At 56.4% G+C, this 12,849-nt stretch overlaps 1 protein-coding gene across 2 annotated transcripts in view; it reads right to left on the bottom strand.

The window, feature by feature from the left end:
* Positions 1-12,849, bottom strand: part of IFFO2 (intermediate filament family orphan 2) — a 50,710-nt gene continuing 37,861 nt past the window's right edge. For both annotated transcript variants that reach the window (XM_018054763.1, XM_018054762.1), the window contains 5 exons: positions 11,922-12,061; positions 6,715-6,835; positions 6,509-6,601; positions 5,534-5,664; positions 1-4,176 (listed from right to left, as the gene is read on the bottom strand). In XM_018054763.1, coding sequence (XP_017910252.1) covers positions 4,071-4,176; positions 5,534-5,664; positions 6,509-6,601; positions 6,715-6,835; positions 11,922-12,061 — 591 coding nt within the window. In that variant the 3' untranslated portion in view covers positions 1-4,070. The remainder of the gene's footprint in view (positions 4,177-5,533; positions 5,665-6,508; positions 6,602-6,714; positions 6,836-11,921; positions 12,062-12,849) is intronic.

Below are 12,849 nucleotides of genomic sequence, written 5' to 3' on the forward strand. Positions count from 1 at the left end.
TTCTAAGACATTTCACTTTATTTAAAAGAAGCCAATATACAGGATATAAAGGGCATGATATTTACAACAATACAGTAAACAGGTTGGTTTCCGGTAGGGTCAGTAGTCTTTCAATGAGTATAAACCCCCCCTTCCCCTTGACGCTAAACCCAGCTGGCAGACAAACAGCAACAGTGGGGTGGGATGGGACTTCAGGATATAAAGTCTCCCCGGATGGGGCTAAAAATAAGGTAGATGCGAAAATGTCCACGAAGGAGTCTATGGGCGGAGGGTGCCTTTACCTCACTGCTTTGATGGCTTGGCAGGGGGAATGGTGAGGGGTTTGCCCAAGCCTAACACACAGCCCACCCCGAGCCTGGAAGTCTTCCACTCATTTCTCAGCTCTCTCCCAAATACAGCTGACTTGGCAATGGATCTTGGCCGACCAGAGTCGGAGCAACTAATCAGAGCCCACCCTCTGAAGCAGAGCTTGCCCCCCACCCAGCACCCCCTTTCCCTCCCACCACCCTAGTCCATTCTGAATTCCCCACTGCCCAGCCACTACCACAAATGCCCGCCCCCCAGCCTTCCAATGGCCAGGGAGCTGGGGGATCAAGGGACAGAGAAATGGGGTGAGGGGTGACCTTTGCGCTGCTGAAGCCGCCCATGGGTATGGATGAGCAGGTGGTGAGGATGAGGAGAAAAGGTGAGGGGTACTGATTATATTAAATCCAGCAGCAACATGCATCTTGTCCACAGAAAAATGCTGGGCTACCATAACTGCCTACCCTAGATTTTAAAAAAACCTTTCCTTTCATAAAAATAGATGAGAGTCTCTTGCTTTATAAATAGATTACATTTAGCTTAAGTTATACCTTATATGACCCCCTGCCCCACACCCTCTCCCCCCATCCCAAGCCAAAGATTCTCCAGGTCATCTGAGCTCCATCCACGGAGCTAAGTCCATGATGGACAGGCCAGTCAGAGACCTCTAGACATATTGCCACAAGAAAACAAAATGTGTTTACTTGGCAATCATTTTTTTCCCTGTTCAGAATCTCAGAAGTGTGTGTGCGTGTGTGTTCCACAATCAGGGAGCCCAAAGGAAGCTACTCTCCCTGCCCCTCCCCAATCCTCTCTTTTTATAAACCCCCCCAAAATAGGAGAGCAAAAGAGGGCAGCACAGGAGAACCATCTGAGAACAATTCTGAAACACCAATGTCAATATGACACTGGGCTGAGGAATAGAAAACCAAAATTAAGTATTTACATCTTTACAAAGGACGGACCAGTTGGTCCCAACTGGACCTGGTGCTGCCCCAGCGAGCGTTGGGGTCTTTCTTGGCAAGCTGTGAGCCCATGGCAAAGGGGGCAAGCGGGGCCCACTGGCAACTAACTCAAAAAAAGAACTTAGTGGGGAGGGAGGCAGCCAGGCTAAAGCCCAGGACCACACCCGGGAGGCAGGTCACTAACACTCTTGCTGTCGCCCCATCCACCAGCCCCAAATCCTTGCTCCCCAGGGAGAGCAGCTACTGAAGACCAGCAGGACGGATCTTTCTGGCCAGCATCTGACCCTGGCTCCTGCCACTACCATACTTCCTAGATAAATTCAGAGTACCCTAGTCCCCAAAGACAAATATCCTATGTATACAAGGGGGGAAGGAAAAATAATACTACTGGACAGCAATCACCGCAGGAACCTTAGTTACCCCCGAAACACTTCTATTGTTGCTTACTGTCTTAACTCTGTCACCCTCCCACCACCCTGAGACAGGCTTCCATTCTGCCCACCTGCCCACAGCACTCAGTGCCTCCCTCACCCTGGGCAGAGGAGGCCCGGGGGGGCGGCGGTTTCCCACCCTCCCAGAAACGGAAAATCTTTTCAGCAGCTGAGGTCCAAGCCCAACTGGCTCTGATAACCTTTGGTTAAAATAAAAATAAAACAACAATAACAATAACAACAATAATAATCTGTTTGAACCCTGTAACCTTTAGAACAAGGGTCAGTGAGAAGGAGAAGAAGTGGGTGATCTCTCCTCCGAAACCTCGTCCCTTCACGTACCTAACGAGGGACTATCTGGCTAAGAGATGCTGGGAATGGAAGACGTTCAGCCAGACTTTTACGGGGAACCAGCAGGAGGTTCTCCCACGAAAACAAAACAAAGCAGAAAAAAAAAAAAAAGGAAAAAATTCACAATAAAGGCCACCAAGTTCTCATAAATAAAAATTACACACCATCACTAACACTCTCCTCTCTCTCCATATATATATATTTATATAATATGAATATTATATACAATGGTTTTAAGACTGCAAAACAGGTGGGGAAACAGGAGAGAGAGGAGGCCCTTGCAAATCACTGGTCCTCTGGGGAGGAAAGACAGGAGGCCTGATCTACTCAGAGCCCCTCCTCTGCCTGCAGACACAGGCCGGGGGGTGGTAAGGAGCTCTGCTCCTTGGGCACATTTCGCTCCTCTGACCTCCAGGGGGAGCTCCTGAGCCAACAAAACCAAAAACCCCCAATCACACCAGGGGATTGGTAGTAGTGAGTGGTGGGTCCAAAAAGATACTAAAAAAAAAAAAGTAAAGCCTGCTCTTCGGGCTCCCAGCTGAGACTTGAGGGTGGCCTCCACACAATGCCCTCTGACTCAGGTCCACTCAAGTCTGGAGAGATACTGGCTCAGATTAACTCTCCAACGGATCAATCAAGCAGTGAATTACAGTAGAGGTGAGCGTATGTCCATCCATGAGCGTGCTCTCAGGCGAGCTCCCGCTCCGGCCACCTCCCGCTCCGGCCACCTCCTCTGCCAGCAGTCCCCGCTGCCTCCCTCTGCTTCCCTTTCCAGTGCCCGCCGGTGGCCAAACAGTGGGCAGCTGGGGCACAGTGGAGAACCAAGATGCTGGCAGGCAGTACTGACCCAGTTCCCTGGAGGAGGCGGTGGCTACCAGGCCTGGCCCCCTCCAGACTTTCTCACAGAGAAATTTCAGATCTATAACCCCTTATTGTTGGCTGGGGAAAAAAAAAAAAACATCAGGGCAATAAAAAGACATTCCCCACCCCCAACCCCCACCCACCTCCCCAACCCACGGAAGTTCCTAGAAAGCAAGCAGTCAGGTGGCTGAGGTCCTCAGGACCCCCACCTCGCTACCAACCTTGACCAAACCCCCTCCCAAGTCAGTGCTCACCTGCAGAGGCTGCGAGAGAGAGAGAGAGAGAGAGAGAGAGAGAGAGAGAGAGAGAGAGAGAGAGAGAGAGGGAGAGAGATCACCCTAGCTTCTGCCTCCTTCCCAGCTCCAGGGGAAAACCAAGGAGCTAGTTGGGAGAGGGCCCGCCTCCCACAATGGTATAAGGCAAGCTGCTTTTTTTGTTTTTTTGTGTTTTTTTTTGCATAGTAGTTTAAACACAGTGAGGCTCCACCTTCCCCCACAGTGCCTTCTCCCTCTGCTTTGCCACTCGATCCAAAAAGAAAAGAAAAATTTGTCCTTCCCTCCCTCCTTCTAGCCTTCTCTCCCCTTCAGTAAATGACATGCCCTCGGGAAGTCCCCACCCAGGCCTGGAAAGGTGAAGGCAGGTGGCGCCTTCCTGGGGGGGAGGTGGACCATCCCAAGTTCAACTCCAGCAGGGGCGGGAAGGCAGAGTTCATGGCCAATCAGAGGAGCAGGTGGGAGGGTAGAAAAAGGCATTGACCACACCCGGGGGGGCCCCCCCGCCCTCACCTTAGGGTTTTGTATAAAAACGCCTGCTAGGAATAATTCTTTGGAGCTCAAAGTGGCTCAGCTGAAGGGAAAAGGCACAGTTAACACTGCATCGTCCGGACAGAAGTCTGCATTTGTGATGTGGAGAACAATAGAAATTGACAGCACCATTCCTTGGGTGGGTGGATGGAGGGGGGCACTGGTTGGTGGTGGGCGGAGAAAGGAAGGAAGGAAGCAGCGGTCCCTGGGGGCCTCCAGAGAAGGGAGGGCATAGGAAGTCTGCGTGGTCAGGGCTGGGAGCCCCACTTCCTGGCCCCGTGGGGAGAGGCGGGCAGAGGCCCCATCGCCAAGACCACCAGGCACGGGCTGGGGGGGGTGGGGGCGTGCCTCAGTCATCAGCTGACCATGGGCTCCACGTCCGCCTCCCGCTCAAAGTCGTCCGGGATCTCGTCTGTACTTCCTGAGTCGCTGCTGGCCACGGAGCTTGGGGATGGTGAATTCCTGGAAGGGCACAACAGAACAGGAGACTTCAGAGGGCAGCCTGGGGCAGACAGCAGGAAGGATGGGGCAGCCCCTCCTGGAAAACCTAGCCTCCACGGGGGATCCTCGCCGAGACCCACCCTCTCTGCTTTCCTTAGAGTCTTCGAAGTTCAGGGCTTAAACAAGGCTCTCGAGACCTTGTGCAACGCCCTGGTGCTGAGCGCTCCATGGGAGCAGGAACCATGGGTCCAATTCAGCTTCTACACTCCCATCATCTGGGCAACTAACTCAGAGCCCAAAGGGAGGCCACAGAGAATAGCAGTTAACAGCACTGGGTTCGAATTTTCAACTTATCACTGCTGAGCCGGGGGACCTAGGGCAAGCTGTTTACCCTGCCTACATGCACACTCCTCTATCCAAACAATGGAAACAGCAGAAGTGGGTTCTGGGAATCAGTGAGCTGAAGGTAACATGCTCAGCGCGCGCCCCCCCCCCAACACACACACAGCTTCCCCCTGCTTCTCCGTCTCTTACGGCCCAAACGGTGCAAGAACACCGTCATGATGAGAGAAATGATTATAACTAACATATTTGTGCTTCAGGCCAAGCGCTGTTACTTGTCATTTTATCACTAACATGTCTTTCTCCCCTGAAAGGGGGCTCCCCAGGTGGTTCAGTGGTAAAAGCCCGCCTGCCAATGCCAGCGATGCGGGTTTGATCTCTGGGTCAGGCAGATCCCCTAGGGATGGAAATGGCAACCCAGTCCAGTATTCTTGCCGGGAAAATTCCATGGACAGGGGAGCCTGGTGGGCTACAATCCATGGAGTCACAAAGAGTCGGACACGACAGCAACTGCACACACACACACACACACACACACACTCCCCCAAAAGCTGCGTGTTCCCTAAGGGCAGGAGCTGTCTCAGTGCTGGCAGGGAAGGAGGCCTGATGTGTGTTGGTCTCCTGGGGACCAGCTCATGTGCCCTTAGGTTAGAAGATGGGAAAGGAAGGAAAATTGCTTCCTCAGGACCCATGTAAGCCCCGCCTACCTCCCCACCCAGCAGCTCAGCAGGAAGTGGGGCGTGGGCTCCTGGAGGGCAGGGGCTGTGACCTGCTCATCGCTGTATCCCCAGGGCCTTGCACAGAGCACAACTTCTCAAAGGAGTCTTCCACCGTCCCACACCGATGGGAACAGGCTGGCTGTGCGAGCCACGTGAGCGTAGCTGTGTAAGGCACGCGGTAGGTGGCCGACGGTCACGGGACGCCCAGACGGCCGGCGGACGGAGTCCCCAGGCCGCGAGTCGCAGCCCAGAGCCCGCGCCACGCGCGCCGGGGCAGCGGTGGCGCACGCGCGCAGGGAAGGCGGCGCGGGCGGTACCTGTCTGCGGAGCCCTTGATGAGCCGGCGGCACGTCTCCATCTGCACGTCCAGGCCCCGCTTCATGCTGCACATCTCCATGTACTCGTGCAGGTGGCGGTTCATGTCGCTCTTGGCCGTGGCCAGCTCCAGCTGCGAAGAGCCGACACGGGGGAGAGCGCAGGTCACCCTCACAGCCAGCCGCGCGGCGACCCCGCGCCCTCGGCGCCAGCGGCGGGGGGCCGCCCCACGGCCACACCCCCCGCTGGGGTAGCCGCAGCAGCTCTGGCCCGGGCACTCCTTCACGCGGACTGCGTCAGAAAAGGGGGCTCACGCTTCTGACCCTTCTCCTCAACCAAGGGCTCCATCCCTCGGGGAGGAGCCGGGCTTCCCGTCCTCCCGCCTGACAATGACTGACTCTCACAGACAGGTGTGCCAGGCACACACACAGGCTCTGGAGCAGGGAGAACCGGGCTTGCAGGCCGCTTCCTGGCTGGGGGGTCTCAGGCAAGTCACTTGGTCTCTTTGACTCATCTCTTCCTCTGTAAAATGGGCACAGAGTGCCCACTGCACAGGGTGGAGGCACCCAGGTCCCCCTCGGGTGCACACACAGGGTATGAGAATACCAACAAAGGTGTATTTTTAAAGGGCTCAGGGCCCAGTGTCACTTGATATCACTCAAATGTCAGTTCCCATTATTTTGAGATCACCATGTCAGTCAAACAACTTAGGAAAAAACCTCTCTGGGGCAGACAGGTATCACCACCCCCATTTTACAGATTAGGAAACTGAGGCCCTACCCAAGAGAGGGGTGACTTGCCCAGCACCAGGCCAGGAGAATCAGTGGGTCTCCTGACTCCCAATCCTGGTGCCTGCGCTGCTATCCCAGCCCCTGTGCACATGGGTGCTTAGTCACCGGGGGCCTCGGGGGTCACGTGGGGGACATCACCGGGGGCCTCAGGGGTCGCTCAGGGACATGCACAAGCGGGCGTCTCACCTCGATCTGGCCGATCGTCTCCTGATACTCCTTGTCTCTCGTCTTGAAGAAGGATTCGGTCTCGTGGATCAGGTTGCCCAGGTTTTCCTCTTGCTGGAGAAACGAACAGGGTGGACAGCTTAACCAGGTGGTGGGGCTGCCGGGAAAGAGCGAGGGATGGGGGAGCATGGGAACGAGGCGCCCCCGGGGCCCGCCTGCCGGCTCACCTCGCCCTGCAGGTCGAGGCTCGGGTTGCAGTTGGTGAAGTCTTCCCAGAGCAGCAGCGTGTCTTCATTCTCTTCCCACGTCAGGCTGTCACAGTCATCGTCGAAGTCAAAGGTCTCCCGCCTGGGGGGTGCACGGGCGGGCATGAGTGAGCAGTCAGGCTGCAGGGGCCCGGGCAGGGGGGGAGCACGGGGCACGGGGAGGGGCCTGCCAGGTGGCTGTCCAAAACCGTGAGAGCAGTAGCCAGAGGGCACACGCGCCTTCTCCATGGAGCGCAGCTCTTCCAATGCAGAATGTACGTATGTATTACAGATATTCCTAACAATGCCAGTCTCTCATTAATGAAGACTAAAGATAGCGTCTTGTGAATGGTTTCCATTCATTTAACAACTCATTTCTCGAGCCCCTACTATACCTGAGATGATTCATATAATCGTCTCTGCAACTTAGAAAGGTGGGTATATTGCTCCCATTTTACAGATGAGGAAACTGCAGCTCAGAAAGAATAAACTAGGGCTGAAAGCCAGATCTTTCTGTTCTCTATGGCTTTTTCCTCTCCATCAAAGCACACTCACAGGACCGATGACTAGGCATATATTAAAGTGTGATTCATTCCATCCTCCAACAGTCCTAAGAGGTCAATATGATTGTTAGTCCCATTTCACAGGTAAGGAAATTGAGGCTGAGAGGGATTAGAGCCTCTAGAAACTTCTAGAATAATACATGCTGGAAATTGGATTTGAATGGAAATGCTCAGTGATTTCTGGGCTTCCCTATTCACTAGAACTGGAAATAGGGTGATGGACCGTGCAGGTGTATCTGGGACCGAAGGAGTTCTGCAGATGTACTGGTTACCCCAACTGCAGGGGACTATTAAAAAAAAATAATTCAGCCCAATACACCCATTATTCAGATGAGAAGGCTGAGGTCTACAGGAGTAAGTCGCTTGACCCGGTGAATCAGCTGGAGAGGCAGATGTGAGTCCCGAGTCCTGACTCCCAGCCCAGGGCCCCCCCGCTGCCCACGCTCACTCCTTCACCTGCTCTCTGGGTCCTATCGTGCGCCGCTCCCAGCCTGCTGGGGCCACTGGGCAGGGCCCAAGAACCTCAGGAAGAGCGCTGTCCACAGCGCCCCTGGAGCCCAGCTCCCACCAAAAAGCAGTTCCTGCAGGAGCCTGTAGGTGGCTCCTGGCGTCCGGCGACCAGAGCTGGGACCCGGCTGCCCTGGGAGGCACTGCCCGCCCCTTGGCCAGACAGCTCCGGGCAGGCTCCCGGGTCAAAGGTCGACCCATCACCGCATCGCATACTGGACTGCTGATTTCACTTCCTTCCCGGCGGCTGGGACCAGAAGGCAACCCTGACTGAGTAATGGAGAAGGAGAAAGGACAGGAAGCTGGACAAGAGGAAGGACTCAGAAGAGGGGGCCCGGCCCCCCAGATGTGGGGGGAGGGACCGAGGAAGAGGCGTGGCCATGGTGCAGAGAAAGAAGCAGATTCCTCCCCTTCTTCAGGATCTGAACGTGAACGTGAAGTCACTCAGTCATGTCCGACTCTTTTTGACCCCATGGACTGTAGCCTACCAGGCTCCTCTGTCCATGGGGTTTTCCAGGCAAGAGTACTGGAGTGGATTGCCATTTCCTTCTCCAAGGGATCTTCCCAACCCAGGGATCGAACCCAGGTCTCCCGCATCGTAGACAGACACGTTACCGTCTGAGCCACCAGGAAACTCCTGGATCTGAAGCACAAGCAATTGATTTTGATCAAAATAAAACAGCCCTGACTCGGGCACAGTTATTCAAAGACTTCAGAGGAACTGGCCCGTGGCACCTTCTGCCTTGGGTCTCAGCCCGGAACCAGGGAGAGGTCGGTGGGAGGGGGCCAGGGCCCCGCTCAGGGTGTGGCCTGATGGCTTTGGTGAGAACTGCCAGGATAGAGGGGTGATCAGAGAGTTTCGTTTTGCTTTAACTTAGGCAGCTTGACAACCAGATCAATCTAATTGATGGGTTTAATACTAAGCCCAGTTCAGACCTATCAACACTCAGGTGCCCGTTTTTGCAGCATGGCGAAGAGCACACATGGACCCAGGAGCAGTCCACTCGCCCCCCGAGCCGGCCCGCCTGCTTTCTGGGCAGGCTGTGGATTCCTGGTGACCTGGTGAGAACCTGGGAAACAATTTCTTCAAAGAAGCCCTTTACTTCAACTGAATGAGCCCAACCAGGGTCTATGGGGCCTAAACCCAGCTGGACACTCAAGAATGCCCACAGCAACCTTCAGAAAACCTAGACCTGCCCAAGGGTCCTCTCTCTTCAGCGAAAGATGAGAACGTGAGAAGGGAGGGGCGCGTGTTTGGCGCTAAGTAGCTTCAGTCGTGTCTGACTCCTCTGTCCATGGGACTCTCCAGGCAAGAACACTGGAGTGGGTTGCCATGCCCTCCTCCAGGGGAGCTTCCTGACCCAGGGATCGAACCCGCGTCTCTTACGTCTCGGCAGGTTCTTGACCATTCGTGCCACCTGGGAAGCCCATGAGAAGGGGTGGGGGTGGGGGGATGTTGAAAGATGGATCAAGAGCCTAGGAGTCTCCTTGTTACCCTCAAAACAGCAACCCCTGCTCTCCGCAAGCACAGCGGCATCTCAGTTTTGTTTCAAGGGAGTGTCATGCAAACCATCCCGCCCGGGTCCGACTCCTATCTCCCTGCCGAGTCAAGGGTAGGTATGGCATGGCAGGAGAGACAAAAACAGGGAAATCTCTCTGAGGACACAGACAGCCCTGGACCAAGATCCTGGGGTCAGACCTCTGTCCTGACCCGCTTGCCCTCTCTGAGCTGCTTCCTCATCTGTGATGAAGGGCTGGGCGGAGTGAGCGTGGGACTCTACTACCTGGGCCAGCCCCAAGCTTGGCAGGAAGGGTCTGGAGAGGCCCGAGCCCCTGGCTTCTGAAACGAGTATGATGGTAGGGGCACCTCCAGGAGAGGCCCTCCTGGAGGGGCGCCGTGTGGGTGGTGACGGCCCATCGGAGTCAAGCACTAAAATCCAGCCCTGCTGTTGGGACACCCAGGACTCCCGGGGAGGGACATCAGGCCAGAAAGCACGCTCGGCCGTGAGGCTCAGAGACCAGGGGGTGGGGGGAAGAAGGAAGTGGGAGGGAAGATGGAGCCCTGGGTCAGGGCTCAGGGGACCAACGGCAGGGGACTCTGGGGAGAGGGCTGGCAAGGGCAGGCCCGTGGGGCAGGGGGAAGTAGACTCAGAGACGCAGCCCCAGCCTGCCATCTGAGCAAGGCCCTGAGCTGAATCAGCCTATGCCTGCAGCTGCTCCCCTCCCCACCCCGCACGGGATGCCACGTGGACGCGAGCCAGAGGTGGGTCAGGACTGCAAGTGTGGCATGGAATAGCCAGGGCCGCAGTGGGTCCCCGCCCCAGACAGCCGCGCCCGGCTGGTGCCCAGCAAACCAGCTGTCTGCAGAGACCAGAGCGGGCCCAGCTAGTGCCCAGCACACCAGCTGTCTGCAGAGACCAGAGCGGGCCAGCTAGTGCCCAGCAAACCAGCTGTCTGCAGAGACCAGAGCGGGCCCAGCTAGTGCCCAGCACACCAGCTGTCTGCAAACCAGCTGTCTGCAGAGACCAGAGCGGGCCAGCTAGTGCCCAGCACACCAGCTGTCTGCAGAGACCAGAGCGGGCCCAGCTAGTGCCCAGCACACCAGCTGTCTGCAGAGACCAGAGCGGGCCCAGCTAGTGCCCAGCACACCAGCTGTCTGCAGAGACCAGAGCGGGCCCAGCTAGTGCCCAGCACACCAGCTGTCTGCAGAGACCAGAGCGGGCCCAGCTAGTGCCCAGCACACCAGCTGTCTGCAGAGACCAGAGCGGGCCCAGCTAGTGCCCAGCACACCAGCTGTCTGCAGAGACCAGAGCGGGCCCAGCTAGTGCCCAGCACACCAGCTGTCTGCAGAGACCAGAGCCAGGAGCCAGGAGGCCCCAGCTAGTGCCCAGCACACCAGCTGTCTGCAGAGACCAGAGCGGGCCCAGCTAGTGCCCAGCACACCAGCTGTCTGCAGAGACCAGAGCGGGCCCAGCTAGTGCCCAGCACACCAGCTGTCTGCAGAGACCAGAGCGGGGCCCAGCTAGTGCCCAGCACACCAGCTGTCTGCAGAGACCAGAGCGGGCCCAGCTAGTGCCCAGCACACCAGCTGTCTGCAGAGACCAGAGCGGGCTGCCCAGGTGTTGCTACTTATTGTCCTTTAGTCACTAAGTCATATCCGGCTCTTCGCGGCCCCATGGACTGCAGCCTGTCCAGCTCCTCTGTCCACGGGATTTTCCAGGCAAGAATACTAGAGTGGGCTGCCATTTCCTTCTCCAGCAGATCTTCCCGACCCAGGGATCGAACTTGCGTCTCTTGCGTCGGCGGGCGGGTTTGCGAGCCACCCGGGAAGCCCAGGCGGGTAGCTAGTGTCCCATCGTGGCAAAATTTAAGCTCTTAGTGTGCCACTGCTGAGCCTGCAGTGGGCAGACATCAGCTTTCACGAGCTGGCACAAACCGGCTCCAGCCCACCACTGACCACACGAGAGGCCGGACTCTGCCACTAACCCAGGCCGCCGCTTAACCCAAGGGAAAAGAAAATTTTTTTTGACTTTGTATGGTGATGAATGTTAGGCTTATTGTGGTGAGCATTTCACAATATATACATACACTGAATCACAATGTTGCATAGCTGAAACTAAAATAAACTTACCATGTCAGTTATATCGTAACTTAAGGAAAAAAAAAAAAAAACTGTCCACAAATATGACCACTGTTTGGCTTCCCCAGTGGCTCAGCAGTAAAAAATCTGCCTGCCAAGCAGGAGACGTGGGTTCAACCCCTGGGTCGGAAAGATCCCCTGGAGAGGGCAATGACAACCCACTGCAGTTATTCTTGCCCGAAAAATCCCACAGACAGAGGAGCCTGGTGGGCTACAGTCTATGGGGTCGCAAGGAGTCGGACGCAACTTAGCAACCAAACAGAAATGAGCGCTATTACCAGTCTGGCCTTTTCTGAAAATGTGAAACTCCCCAAATACTAAATGTTGAAAATGAATCCAGATTCTCACAGAACATCACGCTGGCCAACAAAGCATCTGGAGGCTACTTGTCAGCCAGCCCAGGGCACTGGTTTGCGCCCCTTGCCCTGGCAATCTGGGGAGACAGGGGCCCCGGGGGCGAGGGCAGCCAGGATACTCACAGCTGGTTAAACACGCGCTTCATCTCGTCCGTGATGTTCATGGAGCCGACCTCGTCGTCTGAGAACCGGTTCACCTCCCCATCCTGCTCGGAGATGTCGTCGTCGGAAGCCACCTTACGCTCTTTCTTTTTGGGGACCACCTGACCCAGAAGGAGAAAGACCAACATCACTGGGCAGCCCTGCGGGAATGGGGCGGCGGCGTCCCGAGGAATGGATGGAGTGTGGCTGGGGTGGCCACTGCCAGGAAGGGTGCAGGTCCTCTAAGAAGCAGGTGGCGCTAGCAGGAAGCGTGAGGTGGGGAGGCATGCGGGGAAGAGGAACAGACGGCCTGGCCCCTTCCCTGCCCTGGGAGGCCTGGAGATTCGGCCGGCCGGATGTCTCAGAGCTCCCCGGAGAGACACAGAAGCCCTTATGCACGTCAGACGGCTCCATGCTTCCCAGAACCCTCCTGCTCCCATGCAAAGGCGACAGGTAGGCAGCCCCGGTTCAGTGAGCTTCCTCCACTCCAAGCAGACAAGACGCAACAAACCAGACACAGGCTGAATGGGCCCTTGCCTCCCCACAGAGGGGCAGCCGGAAGGCACCCAGGGGAGCCCAGGCCTCACCCCACTACAGCCAGAGCCACACACTCAAAGCCAACGGCACGCTGTTTTGCTCTGGGCTCGAGCAAAAGCCAAACCACAACCCCAAACTCAAGAAGCAGCCTTTGGAGAATGGCAGATGCCCCTTGGGCAGCTGGACAGCCCCCAAGCCCTCCCTGGAGGACACACGCCAGTGCTAACCCATCGCCTTCACTCTGGACACAGACGTTTGCTCACTGGGGGTAGGGAAGTGGGGGACTGAATGAGTCTCAATGTAGGAATGAAAGAAGAGTCAGCAGGCCAACAGTTCCCCTTCTGAATTCTGAGGCTCGAGGGCTAGGGCTCAG

Source organism: Capra hircus, chromosome 2 (genome assembly GCF_001704415.2).
Source record: "Capra hircus breed San Clemente chromosome 2, ASM170441v1, whole genome shotgun sequence".
Classification (NCBI taxonomy): domain Eukaryota; kingdom Metazoa; phylum Chordata; class Mammalia; order Artiodactyla; family Bovidae; genus Capra; species Capra hircus.